General features: G+C 36.4%; 1 protein-coding gene across 1 annotated transcript in view; it reads left to right on the top strand.

The window, feature by feature from the left end:
* The first annotated feature begins 1,646 nt into the window (after positions 1–1,646).
* Positions 1,647–17,132, top strand: part of abca2 (ATP-binding cassette, sub-family A (ABC1), member 2) — an 81,460-nt gene continuing 65,974 nt past the window's right edge. The window contains exons 1-2 of the mRNA XM_059336419.1: positions 1,647–2,006; positions 10,979–11,072. Coding sequence (XP_059192402.1) covers positions 1,941–2,006; positions 10,979–11,072 — 160 coding nt within the window. The 5' untranslated portion in view covers positions 1,647–1,940. The remainder of the gene's footprint in view (positions 2,007–10,978; positions 11,073–17,132) is intronic.

The raw sequence follows: 17,132 nt of genomic DNA, 5'->3' as shown, positions 1-17,132 counted from the left end.
ATGTTTTTCAACGTTAAAATTCAACCGCAAAAAATTCAACTCAAAAAATTCAACCGCAAAAAATTCAACCTCAAAAAATTCAACCTCAAAAAATTCAACCACAAAAAATTCAACCTAAAAAAAAATTCAACTGCAAAAAAATTCAACCGCAAAAAATTCAACCACAAAAATTCAACCACAATAAATTCAACTGCAACATCCGGGGACCCAAGGATGACAAAACCATGGTCACACTATAATGCGTATATGTCTGATATGTTAGTGTTTTGGTGGGTGTTTTATGATACTATATAATATATGACATCGTACTGAGAGTTTTAATAAAACAACAACAATCAAACGTCATCTTGTTTAAGTAAGAATTTTTTGAGGTTGAATTTTTTTTTGAAGTTTGATACAGTAAGCTAGTGTTGCTCCAATTAATAGTCTTGTATTTCTGTGTGTTTGGTTGGCCTAATTGTTATTGTAACTTTGAGTTTGCAAACTATAGCTTTCTCCTACTTAATTCTCAGCTCATTGGCTTTTTCATATATGGCCGTTAGCGAGCAGAAAGGAGGGCTAGGCTGTGTTTCAGTTCAGTGAGTACTGTTACACAGTCATAGCTCAGGTAAAGTACTGAATGATTCGGTGTATGAATCTTTTGTACTTATCTTTTTAAAGAACAGATTCTACAGATTCAGTACACTGAAAAGAACTGCCGTTCCCACCACTAGTGCTCAGAGAATCCAACTGAACTTACACTAGGCTAAAAAGTAATTATTAGCCGGGGGCGAATGACAATGACCTCAGTCTGCCATGAGAAGATGGACAACAAAAAATGGATGTTCACGCCGTGCATTCTAAACATGCTTTAAGAAGCCATATAATCAGGCCCATCAGTGTGTGGAGGAGCGATTCTGCATGTCCTCCTTCCTCCTGCTGCTGAAAATCAACACGGCTCCTGTTCTGATAATAATCACTGTACTTCTACTTCTTCTACTTCTACTATACTTCTACTTCACTACATTTTGAGGCAAATATTGTACTTTTTACTCTACTACATTTAGCTGACAGCTTTAGTTACTTTTCAGGTCAAGATTTAACCTTAAAACATGATAAATTTAAAGTGATCATATAAATCACAGATCATTTAAAGTGATATATATATATATATATATATACTGTTGTACTTTTTAAAAGCAGTATATATATACTGTTGTAATTTTAAAAAACAGTATAGTACAGTATATTAAGTAGTTAAAATGGGCCCTACCTTGAGAAAATTAAAATGCTGTTAACGTAAACGCATCGATAATAATAATCCAATTATATTTAGAACATATAAAACAATCTGAGTGGGTCCATTCTGCATAACAAGTACTTATACTTTTGATACTTCAAGTACATTTTGATGCTGATACTTTTCTACTTTTACACTTTTCTTTTACAGTAAGTTTTGAATGCAGGACTTTTACTTGTAGTGGAGTAATTCTGCAGTAGGGTATTAGTACTTTTACTTAAGTAAGGGATCTGAATACTTCTTCCAGCACAGAATAGAATAGAATAGAATAGTATAAATACGCGTTTAGAAAGGGTTGAGTGCTTTTGTTTTTAAAGGAGAGACCGGAAGTGTGGTTATCTTAAAATAAACCGTCTGCAATGATTACCATTGCCATACAGAGACTCACGGATCCGCAGGAGAAGTGAGCCGGTGCTCCACCAACACACATGATGGCAGCAGGAACACAAGCAGTGCCAGGCACTGGCAAACGAGCTTATTTAACAAGCTCAGTAGTTTAATTGTCTGTCATATTAGCCAAGGCCGACACATTTTATCACCGCAACAAGCTCGGACTGGATCGTTGGGGACGGAAATCCAGTCATAGGCCACCGCTGGTAACGGGATGCGAATCCGATACATTTGATGACAAACTGAAGCGAAAACTGAAGTGGGAGGCAAAATGGGATTCCTACACCAGCTCCATCTCCTGCTGTGGAAGAACATCTCTCTGAAGAGGAGGGGGCCGGTAAGATATCACATTTGTTGACGTGATAATCTATGAAATGATATAAAAAATGAAGAGAAGAGCGGTGCTCAGCGTTAGCCTGCCTCGTTGTATCCTGCTGTCACCTGTCCCTATCTGCACAAGTTCCCATCAGGCGTTAGAATAACACCGCAGTGAGCTAAACATGCATCTGTTCCCTGTATGGATGTCTGTTCTCTGCATGTGTTTCCACTGTCGAACAGGTTGTTGTCTGTGTAGGCTAACCCCAGTCTATATTTAAAAAAAGGCCTTTGTAGTGTGTAAGCTAAGGATGTGTTGTCATGAGATAATCATTTTTTCTTTAGCATACCATTCGATGTAAAATAGCCTAACTAATGTAATCATGTTACAAGATAACATATATGACATTATTCAGTCCAACCTCAGTCAAACTGATGAAAAATGTTGCTGCTTTAGATATGTGTAATAAGAGGTTATTATCAGATAGTAAAGCATATTATTTAAAAATGCACAGTTTGATTTAAACCTTCTTTTTGTGTTATACATCTTTTTTTGGTGGTGGGCAGACAAAAAAAAACCTGGAAACCTTTTTTTGGTTTTATTCAATCAACTAAAAGGAGACAAGATAGAACACTCAGATAGATTAACATATTAATAAATTAACTTCACATGAATTAACAGAATAGGGACAATCAGTCTACACAGTGCTGCCCATTTGTAAACATAGAGCAGGGCTGGACTGGGACAAAAAAATTAGCCCTGTCATTTTTGCCCTGACTGGTCCACCACAACTGATAACTCACCAACTATCTTAGTGCTCTCCTAAACATGTATCAATCAATCAGACTTTATTTGTATAGCACTTTTCATACAAGAGAGATGCAACACAAAGCGCTTTACATAAAAAAAGGAGAAAATAATAATAATAAAAAGATAACGAAACATAGAAACAAACACCCTCCGTCCATCCCCAACCCTCCACCCCACCCACCTTCATCCCACCAAAAAACAGCCAGCCAGCCATTTATTCTTATATTTATTTTTAAATAAAACAGTACACTAAACAGTAGTGCAACGGCAACTTAAATAAATAAATCTAGGAATATATTTAAATTAAAGTGCAGCCACAATATTGTAAACTTAAGGTACAGTATAAAAAACAGTAGTCCAACAGCAACTTAAATAAATAAATCTAGGAATATTTTTAAATTAAAGTGCAGCCACAATATTGTAAAATGAAGGTACAGTATAAAAAACAGTAGTGCAACAGCAACTTAATTAAATAATTCCAGGAATATATATATATATATATGTATATATATATATATATATATATATATATATATATATATATATATTTTTTTTTTTTTTTTTTTTTTTTTTTAATTAAAGTGCAGCCACAATATTGTAAACTTAAGGTACAGTATAAAAAACAGTAGTCCAACAGCAACTTAAATAAATAAATCTAGGAATATTTTTAAATTAAAGTGCAGCCAGAATATTGTAAAATTAAGGTACAGTATAAAAAACAGTAGTCCAACAGCAACTTAATTAAATAATTCCAGGAATATATATATATATATATATATATTTTTTTTAATTAAAGTGCAGCCACAGTATTGTAAAATGAAGGTACAGTATAAAAAACAGTAGTCCAACAGCAACTTAAATAAATAAATCTAGGAATATTTTTAAATTAAAGTGCAGCCACAATATTGTAAAATGAAGGTACAGTATAAAAAACAGTAGTGCAACAGCAACTTAATTAAATAATTCCAGGAATATATAAATTAAAGTGCAGCCACAGTATTGTAAATGAAAAAGGTATTTAAATAATACAGTATAAAACATAGTCAACTTAAATTATTTCTTTAAAAAATTATAAAGTAAACATTCAAAAAAATACAAATCAAAAGAGCAGAAGCTGCACGGTAAACAAGATATACCTTAACACAAGTAGGCTATACATTGCAGTAGCATTTTAGCAATTAAGTATTGCTTATAATTTCAAGAGCAAAGGCAGATTCTTTTTCAAGAAGATGAGCATTTCTGCTCTCTCTCCTCCTAGCCTGTCCCTTCTTGCATCAACAATGTTGGACGCCACACTGAACAGTCTCTCATTGTCAACACTGGTAGATGGAGCACAGAAAAACTTTGCAGCAGTGGCAGCCAGTGTGGCTACTGGAAGGGGCTGTCTGAGCGTGGGACGGTTTGCTCTGTCAAATATGTATTTGAACCTGTGTGCTTGTGCTACTTGCCCCACGTTCCTCATCATGCTTCTGGGGGATTTCCTCAAACAGGCCTTACAAGCTGCTCTTCCTGCTGCTGCTGCTGCTGCTGTCTGGCTGTGCTTCCATACGAGGGGCTTTACTTGGGGTTGCCTGCTCTGCCTCCGCCTCCATCTTTTCCAACTCTTGGGTCAGAGCATCCTTGGCATGCTTGATGCTGACTGCTAGGGGCGTGCCATATCGTATCGTTCACGATAATATCGGTATAATTTTTTTATGGTTAAAAAAAATGCATATCATGATATTGGCAACATTCCTACTTCTTGATGTAGTGGCGTAAGGTTGACACTTACACAACTGAATATACCGAGCTGCCCTCCAAACACACTGCTGCATTATGCCGTTCGTTAGCCACAAGCTAACATTAGCTAACAATTAAAGTTGTTTTAATCACAAAAAGCTACTTACTCTCTGTCGCTAAACACATGCAGCTTTCAAAATAAGAGCACAGTGTGTTAACAGAATCCACCACAGAACTTACAAGAATACTGTCAAAATAAGATGCCTTAAATAAAACATATTTATTCTCCTTTATAAAATGTCATTAAAATATGCCCCCGAAACCCTAAATGGTTATTTTTATTATTTGCTCATACTCAAGAGTCAAGAGTAATTTTTTTTGGATTTTGCAACTGTTGAGATTTGCACTTCATAACTTCAAATATCATATTTTCTATATCTTTTTAAGTATTTTGTAATATCATCAAGAATATCGTTATTGCAAAACTAGCTTGAAATATTGTGATATTCTTTTAGGGCCAAATCGCCCACCCCTACTGTCTGCACCTTTCAAGTATCTGAAACAACAATGGAAAAATATGTGTCTTAATGTGTAAAATAAACAAATAAACAACCTCCTCTATAGTAACTTTTAATTGTAACATTAATGCAGTAGTAATCAGTAATAATGCAATATGTAGTTTTCCAAAACACCATTTCAAAATGGTCTTTATAATATAGACATTTAATAAAAAATATTAGACATACCTGGCTTTGAATCGTGGGTCTAAAAGAGTTGCAACTGCAAACAAGGGCTCATTCCCGATGGTCTTGAATGTTTTCTGGACAGCCTCAAGAAGGGTTGTTTTCATGGTTTTTAAACGCGTGTCCTCCTCGTTCTCCCGAGGAGGGGATGACATCAGCTGCAGATGAGGTGGAGGAGCTCATCTGTCTGGTCAGTTCTTCAAATGGTGCCAGAACAGTGATTGTTTTTTCCAGTAAAGCCCACTGGTTTGCTGCAAGGGTCACTGACAGGTCGTAGTCAGCTCCATATGCTGAAATCGACCTCCTCTGCTCCAGTAAACTCTCGACCATGTAGTAGGTACTGTTCCATCTCGTTGCTACATCTTGGTGCAGACGTTTGGTGGGCATTTTGAAATCTTTTTGAAGATCCTCTAGGCGTGAAGTAGCCAGTGGCGACTGTTTGAAATGCGTGACTGTCTTCCGTCCATTTGCCAGTGCTTCACTCACACTTCTCTGTGACAGTAGCCCTTCATGCACCACCAGCTGGAGAGTCTGGCCAAAGCAACCCAAACTTGGGACATCCATCTCGTCCATGGCTTTCTTCATGTTGCTAGCGTTGTCACGCAAAACAACATGAACATTGGACTTGGAAATTTTCCACTGGACTAGCATCCCCTCAATTGCTTCGGCAATTAATGTGCCAGTTTGTGACCCTCCAAACTCGCTGGCGTGCAGCACCGCACTTCGCAGGATAAATGCTGACTTTCTGTCCACCCTGTGTGACGTTAAGCTTAGCAAAGACATGGGGCACACGTCAGAGCTCCAAATGTTCATTAAAGCATACACAAAATGTGTTCCCTAATTGCCTCGTATAATTTGGGCAGCGCCGTTTCGGATATATATTTCCGACCTGGTAAACAGTGCCTTGGCTCAACATGCTCCATTAAGCGGTGAAATCCCACATTTTTGACAACAGGCAGGGGTTGGTCATCCAGGATAATAAATTCCAGGATTGTGTTTGTTATCTTGGTTGCTTTTACGCTGTCTCTGGGGAATATTTCTCGCCGCTGGAGGGCAGCTTCCAGAGTTTGCTGCTGCGGCTCGTTCTTCTTTTTCTCTTTTGTTTCAGAAAATTTGTCGTGCTCTTCAGGGTGATGCGTCTTCAGGTGTTTAATTAAATTGCTTGTGTTAAAATTAGCAACACTCATGCCACCCCTTGAGATTTTATCTTTGCACATGTTACATGTTGCAGTCTTACTGGTGGGAGAATCCAGTGTGAAATATTGCCACACAGCTGACATGATAGTGCTACTTAGCTTAGCTCCAAACTCGCGTCAACCTGCTCTGACACATGTAGGTCTGATGTGTCTGTGTTACGTTCAATTCCTCCTCGTCCCTCTAAAACAGCAGGCTGCAGCACAGCACCGCTATTTTAAGAGCAGTGAAGAAGAATTGTGCCAGAGCTTAACAGAGCGAACCAGTAAATAAATTACTAATTTAATAAATTACGTGGTATCGGATCGGTGCCTGCCAGTACTCGCCGATAGGGTTGTCAAAAGTATCGATACTCAAAAAAGTATTGATACTAAAACGTTGTATCCGGATACAATACTCATTTTCAAAAGTCTTGAGTATCTGAAGCTTGTTATCATAGTTGCAGTTTCTTTTTGCACAACTGATTTTTATTATAAATATTTAACCTGTGGTTCTGTTCATTTTTACATGTTGCATTTTTCTTGTTAATAAAAATATTTCTGTTAAATTTTGCGGTCTTTGTTTTTATCCTTGTGGTATCGAATATTTTCCTGAGTATCGGTATCGAGTTGAGAATTGTAGTATCATGACAACCCTACTAGCCGATACTGATTCCAGCATTTTGTGCAGCATCGGAGCAATTTCCGATACTGGTATCAGAATCGGAACAACTCTACAACAAAGCAAGGCCATATGCCTGCAGGAAAATATGGTAGAACATAACAGTACACATTAACAGTACAGTGGAAACACCATTGCTCTCTGTAAATTATTTTCTACTAATGTCAAGAAAAAACAAAAATGAACATATCCAAAAAGAAACCTTTAAGTGGGTAAAGGACCCTGCAGAGACAGAAATGGCCTACTAGCACATTTAACCCTGTCACACTAATATCATAACCTTCATGTTTAACTGCTAGTCTGTTAATCACCTCCAAATATACCCGTCTATACACGATACATTGATAATGTAGCAAGCAAACTACACATGCTGTGTTCAAAAAGTTTGCAAGCTAACAAAATAAAGTTATTGACCTGACTTTGTGCTATTTGAGTGAGAGAGAGAACCATTTATAGCTTCTTACCGCATGATGCCAGTGCTGCCATCCACCTCTCTCTTTCTGGTAATTCAAGAAATAAAGAGTCTATAAAATAACCACATGGTGAAGGGTATTTTATATATATATTTGTGTGAAATAAATACTTGGAAAATGAAAAGCACTGTTTGTTTTGATTTTGACGTAGCTTTTATATCAAAAGTAACATTTGGTCTCATAAATATGGAATATGATCTGGTGTGTTAGTAATAGGGTTGTCAAAAGTATCGATACTCAAAAAAGTATCGATACTAAAACGTAGTATTCGGATACGGTACTCATTTTCAAAGGTATCGATACTATTTTTTACTATTTCGTTTCAAACTTACCTATTACTGATGTTATCGTGGCCAGTGGCCCTCATTCATGTTGCCCGTGTTATTATTAGCCATTAGCCGCAGCTAGCAATTAAAGGCTGACGTCACATTAATGATTATAAACAACGTAAATAAATAAATAAATCATTCACGTAGTATGCCCATATTACGTTAATTGACACAGTGTCACAATACATAAGCATAGAGTTAATACGTTTACATAAATGTTGGTGACTGAAAAGTGTTATTTTCTCTCTTGAAGTCCCAGAATGAAGCAGAGATTAGTCGACCTGCAACCAAACAGCAACACACACATCCGACTATACCGTCTGTGTTTGACCAACAACGAAAATATGATGCATTTTTCTTGTTAATAAAAATATTTCTGTTAAATTTTGGGGTCTTTTATCCTTGTGGTATCGAAAATGGTATCGAGTATCGAATATTTTCCTGAGTATCGGTATCGTGTTTAAAATGTTAGTATCGTGACAACCCTAGTTAGTAAGTGCTTGAAAACAGTGGTGGTCAGAAATGGCCCTGCCATCTGGAACAAGCCAAGAGCAACATGTGATGGAGAGATGTGACTGCAGTCTTGTTATGTTTCATAGAGGATGAAGAGGAGTACATAATTGAAACTGCTTGACACAACCCACTGACTGAAAATTATTGTTTTCACACTATTTCAAACACATTCCTACTTTTGACAAAATTGTACTCTTAGAACTGTATTTGATCCATCTCTTTGAGCCACCACTGTATTTAAATGTGTTGCCTGCATTTCTATATCTGTGGAACAGTTGCCACTTTATCTGAATACACTCTGACATAGAAGTATATCCTTTTTATTTTACCCATCGCTTGAGCTATAAAGAAACCATCTGCTATGAGTTGATCTCTCTGCCAGACAACAACTAAAAACTAAATTTGACCGTGTCCATTGCACACAGTTTGCTGATATTGTTCTTAAACATACTTTTCAATATTCGGGATTTCTTTAACTACAGAACTGCTAGTAGGCCCTACATTTCTAAACAAACAAAAATACTTTTCTTTCTTTACTTCGCTGTCTAATATTGTATCCTCTGGAACAAGATGTCCACTTTGCAATAACCATATAAACTCATTATGGTAACCAATTTAAATTGGCATTTTTTTCGACTGCATATAAATACATTTTCCAAATCCACTACCTTTGACTATTGCTTTTTCTTGAAAGTTCATTGAAAGCAGCGATCAGCATAACATATTCGTATTAGAGTCAAACCGATATGGGATTTTTGAGATGCAGATTTAAGAGGGAAAAATTAAACAGAAACCAATTTGACAGCCTATATAGTAAATTTTTGTAATTGATTGAAAATATATCTATTCTAAGCCAATGTTGCACCTATATACCCTGAAAAGGTACTGAGAAGGCTGCTTTATCAAATAATATCTAACATACATTACCATACATTGAACAAACAATGTACAAAATTTTCAACAGAATCAAATTTTATGGAATCAAATGTCAAATGTAATCAAATGTTGGCAGTGGCAGCAAGAGTGGTGGTGGTAGAACATTTTTAGCAGACTGAGCTTTCTGGAAGTGACAGCTGTTTGCAAAACAACCCCAATTGTAAAATAGTTTTGATTAACAAGTTGCGACTCGCTACAGCGTGTACATATTAATGCCCGCATGGTGATATAGAAGTGCGTGTGTGTGTGTGTGTGTGTGTGTGTGTGTGTGTGTGTGTGTGAGAGCTGTGTTTTTCATACAGCTTTTTAAAAAAAAAAAAATGTAAATGACGTGTGATTTATTTGTGTAAAGTATACTGAGTGAACTTGGCCTAGATCTACCTCTAGTCACAAGATATGAAGTAGTTCTTTGCATTATTCTCATGCATTTTATACAGGCAAATGCATGTTTTTGCTCACCATGTAGCTTTTGTGTTCTTGTTCACCTTTTAATATTGTGTTGTTTAGTTTGTTCTCAGCGCTCCTATGGTTGCCTATTGCCATTGTAGTACACAATTTTTTTGATGCTTTTTTGTCTTTGTTTTTTTTTATTCACCTTTGTGGTCAGAATTGAAGGTAACACATGTTGCATACGTCATTCGGTAGCTGCAAGCTAACATCAGTGAACATTTAAAGTTGTGTGTTAATGCTAACCTCTGTACAGTGTGAGTATTAATACACATGTTTTATAACTTGTAGTTTATTGTAGGTTGCTACGTTTTTTTACCAGTCTGTGCAACCTCAACTGTAAAAAAAACATACCATCACACACGTGATAGACGGTGAATTAACAGTGATAAGAGTGTGTGTTTAAAGTGGCGTGTATCTGATCCACCAACTAGTTCCCCGCTGCCACTGAAATAGTGCAACAGACGGAGGCTGGGAGCAAGTCGAGTGACAAAATCTGTGGATTAAATTGATGTTGAATTTGTTGTGTTTTGGGTTGGGGATTCATGCAACCGATATGAAGAACAACAGTTTATAGTCTTTATTTCTGATGAGCAACCTAGATGAGTTAACCAACGTCACTATAAACAACAAGCAAACATGTAGCTTTCAAAATAAGAGCACATGGAAGTGTTAATAGAATCCACCACAGAATTACCAAGAAGACAATATGATTCCAATATGAAAATATGATGCCTTAAATAAAACAAACAAGAAGTCTTATTCTCCTTTACTATAATTTCCTACATGTTTACAATCAGGTAGGCAAACGTATTGTTTTTAAGGTCAGTGTATGTGATGGAATAGTGGCATTAGAATGTGTGAGAGGACACCAAATTTGGACTTTTACTGCAAAAATGTCCTCCAGGGGCCTAGCCCCTAGCTGGCTTATTTTCTCCACTGGCTGGCTACTCCATGTCCGAGTATAAAGCCCTGAGACTGGACATCCTTCATATTCCCTCCCTGATTTAATGAATCAATATGTAACTCTATATTCTACAGTGTGATCCACAAGCAAACAATGAAAGATCCATGGTAAAGAACCATGACTCTTACTGTGCTGGAACTGGACTTGACTTTTGCCAATGCTGCGCAAATAATCTTATAAATTTTGTAATTTTCCCCTCCAGTGGGTCCTGGCCTTTGAGATCTTCATCCCGCTAGTCCTCTTCTTCATCCTCCTGGGTCTAAGGCAGAAGAAGCCAGCTATTCCTGTCAAGGAAGGTAAGCAGACATACACTATTAGGACATGGACAGAAATAGCAGGGGATGCTTGAGTAAGTTTGATAATATTTACAAAGGGATCAATCATTATGACCATCTGTAGGTGCTACAACAGCAGAATTCTGCATGTCCTTTAATACTAAAGGAAAACGCAAAGAAGTCAAATGGGAGGAAGAAAGGCACCACAATTACACATTTGGTCTCATGTGATGTGTATTTTCAGGTATGCCTGTGTTTAGGAAAGGGAAATTATGAATGTAATTATTACAGACGGGCCGCTACATCTAATCCATCTGGGAATAGCCGGTGTCAAATTTACAATACTGTTTTGTCAAACACACACAGAGAGTGGCAAAATAAGAGAGAAAGAGAGATAAAGAGTTAAAACGTTATGATAGCAAGGAAGATGTGTGCTTTCATGTCTCACACTGAATGCCAAATTATTAAAACTCAATTTGCTGTTGAAACTTTATTGATGCATTGACATAGTTTTATCATTTATTAAGGTTCTTATCTAGCAAAATGTGCTGCCTGTTCTACTGTGTGACATGTATGAGCATTGAATGAGAGGATGTTGAGGCGGGTTAAGGAGCAGCGCGTTGTACTCTTCAATATTTACGTCTAAGTCAATATTTAATTGTTTGCCTTTTTTATCAGCATCCAATCTGCAGAATAAAAAAAAAAGTAAATGACGTGTGATTTATTTGTGTAAAAAGTATACTGAGTGAACTTGGCCTAGATCTGCCTCCAGTCACAAGATATGAAGTAGTTCTTTGCATTATTCTCATGCATTTTATACAGGCAAATGCATGTTTTTGCTCACCATGTAGCTTTTGTGTTCTTGTTCACCTTTTAATATTGTGTTGTTTAGTTTGTTCTCAGCGCTCCTATGGTTGCCTATTGCCATTGTAGTACACAATTTTTTTGATGCTTTTTTGTCTTTGTTTTTTTTTATTCACCTTTGTGTGGTTTCTTTCTTTCTTTCTTTTTTTCTTTCTTTCTTTCTTTCTTTTTCTTTCTCTTCCTTTCTTTCTCACTTTCTTTCTTTCTTTCTTTCTTTCTTTTTCTTTCTCTTTCTTTCTTTCTTTCTTTCTTTCTTTCTTTCTTTCTTTCTTTCTTTCTTTCTTTCTTTCTTTCTTTCTTTCTTTCTTTCCTGTGTGTGATGCATGTTTTCTACATGTTGGATGGACCAGTGTGTAAGTTCTGTTATCACTTAAATTCAATCCTCATCAAAGACATCTTTATCTCTTGTTTAATTTAACCAAAAAGTGTAAATCTTGTTTTCTGCCTGTGTATATTAACCATATATTAACTATATGTTCGCATCATGGCCATCCCCAGAAACCCACAGGCTTCAGTCACTCAGTGGCTTATATATATATATATATATATATATATATATATATATTAACATCCTCTCTCCCCTCTCTGATATTATTTTCTGACTTGATGTAATGAGGACCTGTAGCCCATGAAAGGATGCTATTTTGGGACTGGGAGAGTAGAACTATGAAAAGCTGCCACTGAGGAGCAAAATTTTTGTTTTGTTTGTTTTGAAAGCAAGTGTACTACTCGCTCTTAAGAGGGGCTCTTACCTTAAGCCAGGTTTTCCTCTCAAAACTTTTTTTGGAAGTCAGTATGTTTTGTTCATATTTATGTAACTGTTTTTATTCAGGTGTAAGGGTAATATGTTTCAAGTTGCTGTGGGCCACTAAGACCAGAATTAAACAACACAAATGCACAATCAAAGTTATAAGGTAATTTCACTTAATGTGAATGGGTTGCATAATCCAGTGAAAAGAAACAAACTGATTACTAAAATGAAGAGGGAAAACGTACATTGTGTGATTTTTTTGGCAAGAGACTCACCTCAAATACAGAGCATGAGAAATCTGAAAAAAAAAAGGGGGTCTGTGAACACATTTTACTCTTTGCATAAATCAGAGCGTAAGAGGGTTGTAGCCATACTAATTCCCAATAAGATAAACATCCAATTAACAACTGAATTTAAAGAGAAGGAAGGTCGCTTCATATTACTTAGAGGCAAGATAGACAATAAAGAAGTTACTTTGCTCAATGTATATATACCACCAGGGCATGATAACTTAGGAGTGTATCTCACGCTACACCTTGATAATAAAAAAAAAGATATGCTATGGAGACTTAACACAAGTCTGCTGAATGATAATAAATGTAAGGAATTTATTTTAAAAATAACTTAAAGAATACTTGTTAAATAATGATACTGGGACAGTCTCTCCAAGTGTCCTGTGAGACGCATGTAAGGCTGTATTAAGAGGAAAACTTATTGCTTTCACTGCTTACAGGAAAAAGGAGAAACAGAGATACCTCCTAGAACTTCAGGCTGAAATGAAACATTTGGAAACTCCACACTATCCAAAGAGACCCTCAAATATTGGCAAAACTAAAATGTATTCATCAGGAAATAGATAAGATCTACGATGATGAAAAAAAAAAAAAAAAAAATGAGATTTTGTAAACAAAAATATTATGACACTCGTCCTAAGACTATGAAACCTATGGACTTATGTGCTCAGCCTGATGCGGCTGATACTTTGAAAATTGACCAATTCCTGAAGTCTCCTGATCTTCGCTCAATAGGAACCCAGCAAAATAGTGTACTGAACTCAGAGATAACCAATACTGAACTTGATAAAGCAGTTTCACGACTGAAGACTAATAAAGCACCAGGGTCTGATGGCAGAATGGTACAAAGCCTTCAAACCTGAGTTGACACCACTGCTTCTCAGATGTTTTTAGGGGCTGGTGCTGTTGTTCTTCTTGGGGCAGTCTGAAAATCAAAGATGGTACATGATGATTTCCTAACTGTTCTGAACAATAATACAAATATGTGTATAGCTGTAGTCTTCTCTATGTGAAGCTTCTGGCCATCTTTGATTTCACATTTGTTTTGACTTCATGTATTTTTAAGGTTATACTTGTTTTTTATCTTGAAAATTGCAAAAAATATTTTCTACTCTTACCATCCCATGCAATCCCATTTTCAACATTCCTTAAGTTTAACCCTTAATAAGGCACTCATTGAAATACTTGCAAATTCCAAATTTCAACCCTAGAGAATATTGGAGGATATTACATACTGCCAGAATGTGTAAAAAAAAAACAAAAACATACGGACCCAGGGGAGGGGGGTAATATTTTGAGAAAAAAGTTTACGAGATTAAAGTGGCAAATCTACGTGCGTTTTTTCACTTTTTCTCGTAAATCTGCAACTTTTTCATGCAGATTTGCCACTTTAAATCTCTTTAATCTGCAACTTTTTTTCTTGTAGATTTGCCACTTTAATCCAGTAAATTTGCCACTTTTTGGGATTTTTATTTTTACTCATATTTGCGCCTAATATGCCGTCATAAACAAGTCAGAATGTGGACTGTGGAATGTGTAAAAAAAACATTCGGACCCAGGGGAGAGGGGTAATATTTTGAGAAAAAAGTTTACGAGATTAAAGTGGCAAATCTACGAGAAAAAAATGCGCAGATTTATGAGATTTAAAGTGGCGAATCTGCAAGAAAAAAGTTGCGTTTTTTTACTTTTTTCTCGTAAATCTGTGACTTTTTCACGCAGATTTGCCACTTTAAATCTCTTCAATCTGCAACTTTTTTTCTTGTAGATTTGCCACTTTAATCTAATAAATTTGCAACTTTTTTCTCGAAATATTTTTATTTTTTATTTTGGATATCCGCTGAAGTTACCAAATATGGTTCTTTGCCCGATAAAGGGTTAATGAGCCACTGAATGACTGACCTGTCTAGGTTTCAGATGTATCTGCATATATACAAAGGTGAAAATAAACCAATATCTACCTCCCCCTGTGACTGTGCTCCTTTCAGCCCTGACACATCTAATCTTTAATGTTTACCTTCTTTGGTAACATTGTATTTGAATGTTTGGTGTCATGTTATTCTTCAAATAGAGTTTCCTTCAAATACAGTTTCCTTTTCACAAAAGCTTCCAACAGGCCATTACTGCAGTCTGTTTCTCTGTAATGATAAAATGCTGAATTATGCATTATGCATTATGCATTCTGCTTGTTGTGACTTTAAATGGACAGTCCCTACCCACGTGTCTCAGTATTTTTCAGTGATTGGGCATAGAGTCAGTTTGACATCTTTTGGGTTTGACTTGCTTAATTTAATGAATTGCTGTTCATTCCATGTAATTCTTGCTCTATACAGCAGCTTGCCTACCTAACAATGTCTTACGACAATTCATGTTAACCTTAATGATGGATACTGACCTGTGTTTAACACCTCGACTTGGTGACTTTTATTAGCAGCATGCTGGTCAGAGAGGACAGATGTAAATTAACAGATACCCCTTTTTGACCAATGTGAACCTAGTTCTTTTGCTGGGCTGGTGCTGGTTCCCGGTACCAATGGTTCAACTTGTGAACCTGACATAACCTGTTTGCTTTTTCACAGGCTTGAGAGCCACGTCACTGTATTAGTTTGTATCGACTCCGCTCTCTCAGCAAGGACATGGTCGCCCATAAAGTTGGAATAATTTTGTTTTCAGACACAATCCTCTGTTAATTGTTTGTGGTTTAATTTTCATTGTGATATGTTTGGAGGAGATTGATTAATACTGTTTTGAGAAGAGATACACTCTCTGCCAAAAACAAATCACATTGTCACAATTTCATGGAAACAGGTTAAAAAAATTATTTAAACTTCAGAGCTGCCAGCTTTTCAAAAAACTTTGGACTGAGATTTTGTGACCAAAATTTTGCAGCGCACGCAGACACACGTTGGTGGCTTAAATATCAGAGAATTGGAATTAATTTGGCGTTGTACCCATGTTGCGCCCTGTATTCTGGTGGTTAGTGGGGCCCAATGACATTGATAGGGGTGGCCTACTGGAGATGGACAACATTGATTACATTCTGTGAGGTAAAGACATAGCTGAAGATCCGCCCCCAGGAGATTTTGGATTAAGCAGATGTGATTTCCTGCATTCTAGTGGATTTTTGGGTGGTATGCTAAAATGTGCAATACCTGAACTTATTCTGATTCATGTTCATCTGATTATGACTTGCAGGGCCTTCTAGACTTGAGCTGAACATTCAACCAGAAAACTATTGTTTCGCCTCAATTACTGTCTATGTACCACAATATAGCCTTATTGATAGACCTGTGTTTAAGGTTTGACCAAGGTAGGTTGATTGACATTTTGATTACAATGGTATTCAATTAATTCTTAACCCTTTGGAGTTGGAGCAATTGCCTTCCAGAGGTTTTATTATCCGACATCCGACTACAATAATAACGATGTAGAAGAAGAAATAAACAGGATGTGACATGGTACGTCTGTCTGTGTGACGCTCAACCTGGTACGCACCGACTCGGCCCAATGTGTGTTGCGTTAGTGTGTGTGAAAACAGGCAAAACTGTGTGTCACTCGACAAAAGAGAGAGAAGGTTGGCAGCTCTGCAACTTTATGGTCAACTGTGCAAAATAACAACAATGTTGGACTACATCTTCTCTTTACAAATGTTGCTCATGGCTTTGCGAGCCTAAATTGGCATCCTAACATGACTGGTACAAAAAATGTGTTGTGCTCGTCTTGAATGCTATGGACAGCAATTATGTTATGCAGTTAAACAAATCAAATCAAACTTAACTTAAACTTGTTACACGTTTTAGTTGGTTTTGTTGGTTACAATAATCCTTTTGAGGCAAAAAATGTTTGCAAGAAAATGAACTGAAGAAAATGAGCTTCATTCTTTTGTCTATATTTTTGAAAAATGATAGTTGTCATTGTATTTTCACAGATTGAGCTTTATTGTTATCCTTGTAGCAAAATCATTAAACTTTGAGCGTATTTCAGGGGAGACAGAATGATCAATGCGCTGACAAATGTCACAATGAATTAGGTTGTTTTTTGTTTGCACTGATTGAACTTCATTGAAATCTTTAGCAAAAATAATTGGAAATGTTTCTTTTTTTTCTCCATTTTTTAAAAAGACAAAAGGACTACATGGAGACAAATATAATTAAGTATTTTGATGTTTTAAGTGTC

This window comes from Centropristis striata, chromosome 7 (assembly GCF_030273125.1).
Source record: "Centropristis striata isolate RG_2023a ecotype Rhode Island chromosome 7, C.striata_1.0, whole genome shotgun sequence".
Taxonomy (NCBI): domain Eukaryota; kingdom Metazoa; phylum Chordata; class Actinopteri; order Perciformes; family Serranidae; genus Centropristis; species Centropristis striata.
The sequence above is the reverse complement of the archived record's forward strand: the minus strand, read 5'-3'. Positions and strand labels throughout refer to the sequence as shown.